Here is a 12,537-nt window from a genome sequence, read left to right on the forward strand (position 1 = left end):
TCTTAAAACAGTGGAAACCGGAAAGGGTGTAAAAAAAAAATGTAATTTGTAAGAGCTAGTATAATTATAGACAAACGGAAACGTCAGAACGTATTATATATAATATATTATTGTGCGCACACAGTATTTTGGTTCGTAACGGTGGTTTTTTTCCTTGTGACATTTTCCGATGTCAAATTTGGACATTGAATTCGAAACACTATTTTTTTCAACGTGAATTGACTGTATTATATTATATTAAAAAAGTATTGTTTTCGACATACTCGTAGATTCGTGATAATGGTGCAGTCGACAGCTACGACGTAATACTCAATAATACCATGTAGAATGTACATAGGTCACTCAATATAACAATAGATAACTATTAGATAATATATAATCATTGAATCTATCTATATTAATTTAATTGCGTTTAATAATTTTAGGCCATAATATTTTTCTAAGCATGCTCACCGAATCTATGCCGAAAAATGAAAGAACAAAATTGCCAATAATTTAAAATCAGAAATGTGTGTAGGACTACAACTGGTGAAAGACCGAGATAGAAATAGTTTTTATTTTTGGGCATATTATTATTAAAATGCATACATTTTACTGACACTATACAAATACAATTTTCAAGCGAACGGATATAATATATAATAGTAGTAGACACTACTCACGAAATATGACATGATCGCAATTGTGTGAAATTAACGTAATTTGAATATTGGTGATTTTAATTGTATGTGATTAAATTTTTATTACTGTACATAAAAGCGTTAGGCTCCAAAACATATTTTTACTATTTATATGTAGCCTTCAAAATATTTATTTTTACGGAATATAACAGTGATACTGTATAGTGTATATCTTACTCCACACTTATTATGTCATATAACTAAAAGAATAATCATCTTGAAGCGATAAAATTCGTTTTGAGTGTGTAATTTTGAGTTCGCTATGAAAAACCTTCTGAAAACATGCCACTACTCTTGAATAAAATCTCATGGAGTATGATAACACGTGAATCGCCATGTTGGTATATGTATATCATATAAACGCTTGTTATACGCTGAGGGGTCAATAATATTTTGAAAAACTCTTTTATGGAACATCTGTCCACCCCACCTTGAGCTTATTTCGATGCTGCGGATTTAACACCACGTTTTATACACGAGTAATATTATGTAAGTTATATTAAGTTATGTTAAGTTATGTTAAGTTATGTCAAGTTATGATAGTATATGATACCAAGTTGTAATGCTTTAATATTATATTAATTGGTAATATAAAACCTCAAACAAATATTTGAAAAGCATTATAACTGTAAAAAAATAGCTTCTGCACGAAAAATATTTCATGGTTTTGGGTAATATTATATTATACAAAAGGCCTGTTAAATAATGAATAATTTTTAATATTATTATATTATAAGTATAACTACCTATAAAGTATAAGTCACAGTAAAATAGCTTATAGGATCTTCCAATTAATGGCAATATAAAGTAACTGTTATTGCTGCTCTCGATAACGTAAACAATAAACATATTATTATTGATGAGGACTGGGTGAAAAATATACATTATACACAATTAATACATTTTTTAACTATAAATCTGGTGTTATGGCGTCATAAATGTAGGATTAATTAACCTTTAACCTTCTCAAGCAAATACGTTTATTTTGTCTAACACGTTTCAATTGTTATGTCCTAACAAAACGCCGGTTACACGGCGTTTCGAATAGGCAATTCAGGTACACCATCTCGATAGCAGTGTGGTGTGGTTACTGTTTTACGGTATTCGCCATTCGGTATCTCGGATAACATCTAAAATATCTTAATGATTAAGATTAAACTTAAATTTCGATCTACAATACCGATTTCTTATTGATGTGGTGGGGGAGAAGTTCACCTCACGTGGGTATTCGATTCGTCACATAGTTTTGCCACCCCTATTGCTATTTCTATTACGATTGATCATTAGACGTACCCCTCACATGATAAGATTTTAAAACGTTGAATCAAAACCGAAAAAATAACGATACATAATCATGTATCACACGCCCAGAAATAGTTGGGGGCTAGAAATAATTTCCAAATAACATAATATAGATGATAATATTATCATCGCAGCAGTAATTATATATAAAAAAAGTTTACATAAAAGAAATTGGGAGAAACTTACCTCTAAGGACTTGTGAACAAAAATCGCACGGTGTAATTTTCTTATACGTGTATTCCTGGAACTGGTGCGCCGTTTCCGTGTTGGCCGAGAACTGTGGGTTTCCGTCACGTCCGGTTTTCCTACATACACACATATACACATATTATGATACAATTAGATTATTTAATAGATTATGGGCGAACAATAATACGAGTAGCCGAGTAGGTATACAACAGCAGCTATATGTAACTGCTTCGTATATGTTTTATAAAATATATAAGATAAATCAGTGGCGTTCACAGCTATTTTCAATGGGGGGAGGGGCTTACATATAAAAAATTATATATATTATACATTGACAAATCAAAATAATATGTTGTATAACTAATATTTATTTTCATTATAAAACAATGTCTATTTTCCTTTTTATCCCAACTCATCAATGACTTCTTCAGGAGTTAGATTTATATTACGGTATACCAACAACATGGTCAATCCATTTAATCTGTCCTGTGTACTATTAGTAGAAAAATATTGGTTTATTCTTTTCATTTTTATTGTTTTATAAAATATTTAAACAGTAAGTACAATTTACTAAACGTCTATAGCGTCAGGAATTTGATTGAAAACTGAGAAATAGATTCTATACTATAGTATTAGCGATACTGCGATAGCTATTAAGGCATATTACATCATGAAGGTGACCAGATATAAAAATCCAAAAAAAAGTACATTTTAAAACTTAGGTCCTCCTCTGTCATAATTAACCAATGTGTGTACTTTTCTACCCATTTTGCCCATACCATAGCTATTAGCGAATAGCGGGCATAGGTCATCTCCATTTATATAATTTGTTTTTTTTTTAATCTGATTACCCTATTATTTTTTTCCTATAATCAACAATTAAAATTTATTATTTGAAATTATGTCAACTAATTTGGTGTGTGTCTAAGATGAAAATACTTTAAATTTAAGATTTTTTAAGTAAACTTAAGTATAAATTATTTGTTAAAGGTAAAAATACCAAGTATAAAATTTTCTAAAATTATCTTCAGTTATGTTAGTTATTTGGTTATGTCCATCGTTGTAAATATCTAAACGGTAGTAATAATCAAAATATAAAAAACAGTAAAAACAGCAAAAACACATAAACACGTATTAGTTTATATATATTTTTTAAAAGAGTACAATTTTATGTACTTAACACTATTGTTAAGGACACTAGGACACACATCAAAAAAAGAGTACTGTCCTGCGAAAAAGAGTACGTCTGGTCACCATTTATATCGGATTAGTGATTACACAGATCCATAAATATTCTACGATTGTCGACCCTTATGTTTGTGTTTAAACAAATTTCCCAATAATTTCATTAATTTGTAACAAGTTATCAATAATATTTACAATAGTACAATATATTATAGCAAAAAACTGGGTCGCTTATAAATTATAATATAATGGAGTATAATTTGGAATATCCCATATCTAATAATAACTTCGGTGAGGACGGCCTTCTCGCCGTACATTTTTAATCGAAACTCGATTGTGACGGTAATACTGAAATTCCCTTAATTTAATTTTGTATTTATTTTTATTAGTACTATTATTTATTTTTTTTAAATTGTCATCATTTTTATTATACATTTTTACGTAATTACGTAAACTAAAAAAATACTAAAGGGGGGTTTGAACACCCCCCCGTGTGTACGCCACTGAGATAAATAATATTATATTATATTCGTTTAAACGCGTATTGTTTTTATTACACTATACCTATATGTATATGTTTATTTTTGTCAAAGGGTTTGTTTTTAGTCTTCACTCGATCAGTGTAAGTATACTTCTTATATATTTCACGGGCTACCGCTGCCATTTCACTGATTCACTTCGGAGTGTCACAGAAGTACATATATATATATATAATATGTACGTATATATATATACATTTATATGTATATTATAATAATAGTATGAGTAATCCACTAACTTCAAAGTGTAGTATAATAACAATACTGTATAGAATCGTGTTTATACATAATAATATAATAAACGCTATACGTCCATCCATCCCACAAGGACGTAAGATGCGATCTCGTTGACCCCTTGGAATAACAATATTATTATAATGACACGCGTATCAGGGGAATCGAATGCCGGCTACTATATATTATTTGACAACAGTCGACAATACCAGTGATTACTTTTTTCGCTTACAATCCACATCGTCATCATTATCATTATCACCATCATCATCATCATCATCATCATCATCATTGTATATTTGTACAACACAACATCACGCAAGACCCATGTCCGGGATCGTATTATTTCTTTCCATTCAAATATTTTCAATACATTAAATTAAATAATTCTCTGCACTCAACATCTAGATCTAAGTTTACGAGGTGACTGTCGGGCGTCGTTTATCGCTTATTGCAATAGAGTCGTATATCGTGATCATATATACCGGTGACGTCATTTAATCTTAGCGGGCCTTAGACGTTTATCCAAATTATGGATTCGACTCTTTCGATTTTGTGCGCATATATGAATGAAAAATTATACTTACTCCCATGGCTACGAGAAGAATAGTACAATACGGTTAGCACGAAGATGTATGCGAAGATATAATGTGGTACGTTAGGCACATTAAAATATACTACTAGTATGTACAGACTAATACAAAGATGTAGCATAGGTATATAGATACTTTTATGCGTACGAATGTACAATATTAACATTATTTATTTATTTAATAAAAAATCGCTTTAATTAAAATAGTGTGCGATTAATTAAGTTTAAATTATATTTGTATGTATACATTGTTAGATAGATTATAATTTATAAATGCATTAAATTATTGTTGGCGATCATTGTAATTTTTTAAAAATAAATTTGATAAAAAAAGCTTGTTTATTAACACGCATTTTTATAAATGTATATACTGTAATATCAATTATAATATTATAATAAATACTGAAAATAACTGAGCGTAATTGCTCTATATCAACAGTATCAACTCAGAAAATATTAAGCACAATTAGTATATCGACCAAGGAAATTACCAAGCACAATATTGGTATATGAAAAGGTCATTATAAGCTCAATTGGTAAACTCTCCGTAAATAACATTTAAAAATTGTCATACTTCCATATTTAATAAATTATGTAATGCACTATATAAATTAATCACCTAATAACTTAAAAACATTTAATAAAATAACAGTAATAAAAAACCATAATTATTTTAATAATAAACTAACATACGTTTGTTGAAGTTCATCGATTTCAATTTTTGGGCAGGTACTCTTATATTTTTTTTAACACATACAATTTTTAAAAAATGGAAATTAATTGTCTTATTTTACACTGTAAATCTTTTTAAACAGCGTTAATTTATAACTATTATTAAATTATTAAGTAACAAATAATCATAATTATAATTATAGTGTTTTGCTTAGTGAATTTGAATTGAAAGGCTAAGTTAACAATATTATACGCTTTTTAGAACTATTATTATTAAATCAGCGCAGGTCTAGAGAAGTGCTATTTTTTCTTTCAAAATAGCCTTGGTAAAGAAAATAATTCACAAGGATGTTGAGAAAATAAAATGTTTCTCTTACGCATAATGGGTCCAAAAGCATTTGTATTCCAAGTAAGCTTTTGGGCTTTTGAAATTTGCATTATTATACTCGGATACAATCGAGGCGCATTCAATTTAAATCATAAACATATAACTGACGAGCGTTACTTATTATTTTACACTGACGATAATAAAAGTAATAATCTTAATAATAACTACCATTATTATTATTATTATTACGGTATTTTATACAGCATAGCATTTTAACATAGATAGTTTAAATCTAAAAAACAGTTGAACCCATACAGCCACCAGAATATAAGAAAACACTAAAAAAATTATCTTTCTGAAATATTAAACGTGTAGACTAATATACTAAGGTGTTTGTTAAAAAATAACTGAAATACGATAAATAAGGTAGGAAAAACCTTGTCACCGAATATTATAAATATGCCCATTAAATTAAACAGATGAAACATATTTAGTAAAAAAATAATGATAAAGTATTTGTGTCATCAAAAAGAAATTGCTGTTCTCCTAGCGTACTATTTTTTAATGTAAATATACTAAGTGTACATATTTTATGTAAATTGTAGCATATTATAGAGGCATTGTTTTAACAACGAACAATCTCTATATATTGGAATGCAATATACCTTCATTCGAAAATTTGAATTAAAAAAAAAAATTAAAGCATACACAGTATAATAATATTTATAATTTTATAATTTTTTTTTAATTAATATTATTAATCGTTTAGTTTAATATTAATTTGTCACAATTTCATTACCATATATTGATTTTTAAATTATGAGTACCTATACTATATTTTAAACTTGAAAGTATAACAAAATTATAACAAAGGTGACGTACATAAATATCAAATACTAAATTAATTAACAGTTTTGGATTATCAGTTTAATAAATTGCTACAAAATTTCAAAATTTTGTTTCAAAATCAAAACTTTAAACTGATACCTTCAAACAAATAATAGAGAAAGAATAACAAAATATAAACTATTTAATTTGTATGTTTAGTGTTTATCTAAATTTTTACAAACCTAAAATCCCATAAAATTGTAATATACAATATTCCAATACAACTATAATACCAAGTGTAACGAGAACTATGCTGTATAAAGGTTGGTTAACTTGCTGTTTCGTATATTTTTTGTATGTTTATTTTAAACTGCGCATTACATATCATCATCATTTTTATAGGTGTCATTTTCAAAAGTCGTTTGAACGTTATTCGACACCATTGATCCTTCTCGGATAGGTATGGAATAACATACTTAAAACGGATTCGTGTTTAGAGTTTAAAATTTTTCAACCTTTGATCTCGTATCGGATCTATAGAGAAAAACAAATAGTATAGCTATGAGATAATAAAAAAAGAAATCGTACTTTATCATCATGTAAAAAAATAATTAATAATAATTTCGTCAAATTAAACTATCATATTATTTTTTTATTTAAAAAATCTATTTTTGTTTGGTCAAATTTAATATTTATTGACAATTGTTAAGTAACCGATCGTTAATAAGTAAGAAAACTATAAGTAATGCCATTTTAGTGTTTATATACATGTGAAGTATGATTATAGTTTAATATGTTTTAAATATACATTTAAATATATATTTTCAATGTTGTGATGAAATACCACAATCTAACACTACAACCACTACAAATTAAATCATTAAGTGTTGTCAGGTAAATTATTACCTATGCTCGAACAAAACACATTAAGTAAATTAATCTATTGGAATGGTAAAATATTAACATAGACTACAGAGTATAATAATAAATTGAACACAGTTCGTGAACTATTCGTTGTAAATGATATCACTAACATTTGTAGACAATGGTTTTTTAAATGGTTAAAATAATAATATATAATGGTCATTCATTAACGTCAAGTTTTAAATGACGGCACGCTTGTAACAAACCAACTCAGGTGTAGCTATCATTACAAATAAATAGTTGTATCAACGAGTATACTTAATTTTAATTGTAAACAAAAAAAAAAAGTGTGTTACAATAAGATAACGAATCAAAATTGTCTTTTAATGTTTACTTGAAAATATTGTATTTTTTCGGTTAACATTTTATTACCTAGCATGAGATATTAAAATGGTTCGCTTATAATTGAATATTATTATTTAACGCACACAATTGATACTATAATATAATTAAAATATTTGACGGTATTTTAAAACCTAGTTTAGTTATAATTTTAATTGTGATGTCAGTGATGACGTATTGTAAAACGTTCTGATACCGATATTATAAAACTTTAAATTAGAAAACTACAAACACAGATTCAATTTTTATTGCAAGTACCATACACAATTTATTTTAATGTAATGTGTAATCATTACTGTAATGTAAGTCTTATCTTAAAAGATTGCGTGTTATTACATTTGATCACCGTGATGCACATTATTTAGGGTTTCCGAAATCTAAGACATCCATTCTGTTAAAATCGTACAAAAAATAGAGATCGCTGTATAATCGTTCTATAACAAATAAATAATTGGACAATGGAAATTGTAATATAATGAATTGTTAATGGATAAACTATATGGAATATTATGAGACTGTTGTAACATATTATTATTATTAACTGAACTGCGAAAAGCTATTTCGAGAAAAATGCTCGTATTGTGGTAGTAATAATGATACTATATTTGAGAAAAATGAATAAAACTTTGACAATCGTTTTACACGTCAATCTATCTGAATAATATTAAAGGACATAAATCCATTCGCGGCAATACACAACTACACAAGTCGGTGTTTGTCAACCATAATATTTATACAAGTGACGTTGTTAGTTTCTAAATTCGGTATGAATTTTCTGGGCGTAAAATCTTCGGATAATGGCGCACGGATAAAGTCTAATGAGCAAAAAAAAAAAAAACAAATATAAATAAACGGCGATTGTTGACGACTAATTTGGTAAATAAATTTTCGCGTTTTTCAAAATATTTCCAAGAAAAATAAAATGTTAACATTTATGAACTTGACACTGCATTTTCAGTAATTTATCATATAGGTTTTGTGTATGTTTTCAAACGTCAAACCATTAATATTAAATCTAGATTTTAAGGTACAATGTGTTTTCACACTAATATCAAATACTCTGAACCAATGAAAATTATTTTATTCAGTAAATGTATACATACCATTGGTTAGGTCTAACAATATGATGTTTCACGAAGTTCTTCTACGTTTAAAATAGTGCAAACTTTGAAATATGTTTAAGGATAATAAAACAAAATTGGTCGAACGCGTGAAATTGAAAAAAACTAATTTAAGTTACGGGAAAATTACGATGTGTTTTATACTTAGTATAAACTACTCACGTGCCTTATGATGGTTATTATATTCGTTTTTAAATATTATTTATCATGTATTTATTATGCAGTCGATTTCAGTAAGATAGAATACGCATGAATGCATATATTAATTTCAAAATATACATACATACATATATATATATATAACTATGTACATATAAAAACTAAGAGCTAAAAAAAACATATACGTCGATTGTCCAGGGACTTAACGATAGTGGAACAGGTGTGGTGGAAACTAGTGGTAGAGAAACGGTGCAAATATCGCCACGCTTACTGTAACATCTGCAGGTCGTGTGAAGGGTGGCAACGGTTGTTATTCCGAATTTTCCGATCAAGGTCAAGTAGGATGAAAGGTACGGGTTGTGGATTCAAGTGACGGTTACGATCGGAGAAAATCTCCACCACTCTACGACCGTAGGGCGAAAATAAACTGCAAAATACGTGTGAAGACCGGACGACGTGCTGCAAAGGCGCGTGGTGGGGTCTTAGACAATATAATTATTGTTATTTTTTTATTGGAAGTCTTTGAATGAGTTTTTTATTATTTTATGATTTAATATTAAAACAATGTAGTTTTTAAAACATCCTAAGGTTTCGTATGTTTCAATAATATATAGTATGAGATGACCCTACTCGATGATTTATGTTAATTAATAATTTTTAGATGTAGAACTAAATCAATTGAATGTGAGGTATACCTACCTACCTACAATATAACATAAAATATACTACAACCAATAGGATTACGAATAATATATGTTGCATTAAAAAAAAATGATAATATTATATATAAGATATTAAAAAAAATATAGGTAGTTCTTATTCAAAATGTTCAATAAAATTTTTTTAAAACTATTACATTTTGTGAAATATTTTAATAACAAATGTTTTTTTTTTCATTGAGTCCTAAAACTTAAAACTATAAATTATGAATATAAATGTTTCTGTAAAAGATTCCATAACTATCTAAATCCTACCACTACCACCATACATGTTAATACCCTAAGACACTTGATGATTAAAGCGCAAGCGGTGTCGTGTTCGTTATATAAAAAATTAAACAAAAAAAGTTTTACAATAATTAAGTCATCATATAGAAAGTGTCATCAATAGTTGAACTCCTTCATTAGAATATTTTAACATGTTATATTTGTTACTTTCAGTCTATATTTTTATTGTAACAAATAATATAGATTTTATAACATTTAAAAAAAAAAAAAATCATTTGTCAATATTTCATTAGTTGATATTCTCGTTTATTAAAGTACTATATCAAGGTTTTCACGAGTTCTTAAATTAAAACAATCCATCGAAATTGGGTAAGCAATAAATTTTAATCAATTACACGATTTATCGACAGTTATAATCTAAAAATAATTTGTCAACCGAAAAGGTCAAATTGTTTTTGGGATAAATTTTCACTGATAGACTTCCCAGAGAAACGATCCCAAATTAAAAAAAGAAAAGAAACTGTTAATAAGAAAATCATAAAAGCATATTCAATAAATATCATGTTCATAATCTCAAGTATGAACAAATATTAAATTATATTATAATTAGGTACTGTGTAACCAATACATTTTGACCAAAACAAATAAAATATATAGTATCGTAGTAATATATTTTTTAAAACATATAATAGAATATGCACAGTTTGCAATGGTATTTACAATAAGCGTATGCGTGTAATATATTATACAAAGACCTGGAGATATCAGAAGAGAAATAACCCGGTAGTAACACTCAGATGTAGCATTGTAGCTATATGATTAATTTTTAAGACTGTAATTATAATATGGTTAGTGGTTACCTTAATATGACGTGTAGAGTGTTCTGATTTGGATATTGTGTAAATACATAATTTAGATGTTTACAATGTAACTAATGGCTTCTACAATTTGATTTTCTGGAAATAAAAATAAAACCCAGCCAACATTTTAAATTGGTTTGAAGTAAACACATAGTTTCTAGAAAATTCAGCCATGTAGTACTACGTGGGGTGATTAATCTTGAAGAGAAAGTGGATAGAAGCCATTGACAGATGGAAAAACTTTCAGTAGTAATATATTTACTATTTACCGGAAAAAGAAACAGTTTTAGTTAAAAAGTCGACCAACATAAATGCCTATTAATTTTCAAATACATCTGAAATGTATGCGTATTACCATGTTGACTGTTTAAATTAAAAATTAAAAAAGCGTTTTATATATTGCTGTTACATACGTATATTATATTACTTAAGGTCATACATATCTATACTTCTAATAATCAACTCTACTTTAATTATCTACATATATATTAAACTGTAAGTTTGAGAATAATTATCATATTTTAGTAATAGAATATAGAATATATTAATATGTATCCAACTATCTAATTAAAAATATAAAAACATCATGTTTATCACAATTTATACCACGGGTTTTTAAAATAAATGTAACAGGTTTTTTTAATGTAATACTATACAGAGATATGCATTTATAATTATTTACTTGTATAATATAGTACAATATATGTTGACTTTTTTTTGTTGACTTCAAATACCCACACAAATGAAACGTGACAAATTTCAAATGCTGTGTATTTGATGTTTTAAATGTACGAGTATGTTTGTTTAATTTTTAATTAGAAAGATTTTTTATATAACTGAATAAATTCAGTAGATTAACTTTTTTTTTAAATTGTATACGTCTTGCCAAAATAATTTTATGGATGATCAGAACTTACCAGTAAAGTATTTAAATTATTAATGAATTTGAGTTAAAACTTTGAGGCTGTATGTACAGATATAATATTATTGTATACCTACCATACAATTGGGGCTAAACGAAAGGTGATTTAAGTTTAGTTGTTTCGACAATAATGTTCATTTAGAACTGAATTTAGGTTAGACATATTTCGTTAGCAAATTTACCAACAGGGTTATAATGAAAGAAGCGGAGATCATTATTTCGTATTTGTAAGATTGTTTACAGTAGGCTGTATGTGTATGTCCTATATTTATGGGTAGTGTTTTGTGTGGTACTCTTTACTATTGTACACAAATATACATACATCTATACTTGCGTACGCTTTATATCCGTGTCATAACGATTCGCGTATTATAATGATGTATTTCATATTCATAAAGTCAAAGTTCGGCCGAAATCGTATAATAGGTTATCGCCACTACCAGAACGAAATAAATTACTTTTGATTCTGTCAGAATTTTACCAAAACTATTCGGCGTTAATGCATAGAATAACAAAATCAGGAAATCAAAATTTGAAAAAAATCTCAATGAAAATACACATATATATATATGTGTGTGTGTGTGTGTGTAGCTTATGATGGAATACATAAAAAGATAATAATATACACAAAAAGTTATGAAGCTCAGTCAATAATGACACTCTTTGTTTATTATATTGAAGGTCAGCGTGTCATTCGGTTGAAAAAAATTTAA

General features: G+C 27.4%; 1 protein-coding gene across 14 annotated transcripts in view; it reads right to left on the reverse strand.

The window, feature by feature from the left end:
* Stacl (SH3 and cysteine-rich domain-containing protein) overlaps positions 1–12,537 on the reverse strand; it is a 300,394-nt gene that overhangs the window by 40,533 nt on the left and 247,324 nt on the right. For all 14 annotated transcript variants that reach the window (XM_089228324.1, XM_089228331.1, XM_089228330.1 and 11 more), the window contains one exon: positions 2,169–2,287. In XM_089228324.1, coding sequence (XP_089084450.1) covers positions 2,169–2,287 — 119 coding nt within the window. The remainder of the gene's footprint in view (positions 1–2,168; positions 2,288–12,537) is intronic.

The sequence above is a fragment of the Diuraphis noxia genome, unplaced genomic scaffold (assembly GCF_037042655.1).
Source record: "Diuraphis noxia isolate RWA-SAM2 unplaced genomic scaffold, SU_Dnox_SAM2 contig0005, whole genome shotgun sequence".
Classification (NCBI taxonomy): Eukaryota; Metazoa; Arthropoda; class Insecta; order Hemiptera; family Aphididae; genus Diuraphis; species Diuraphis noxia.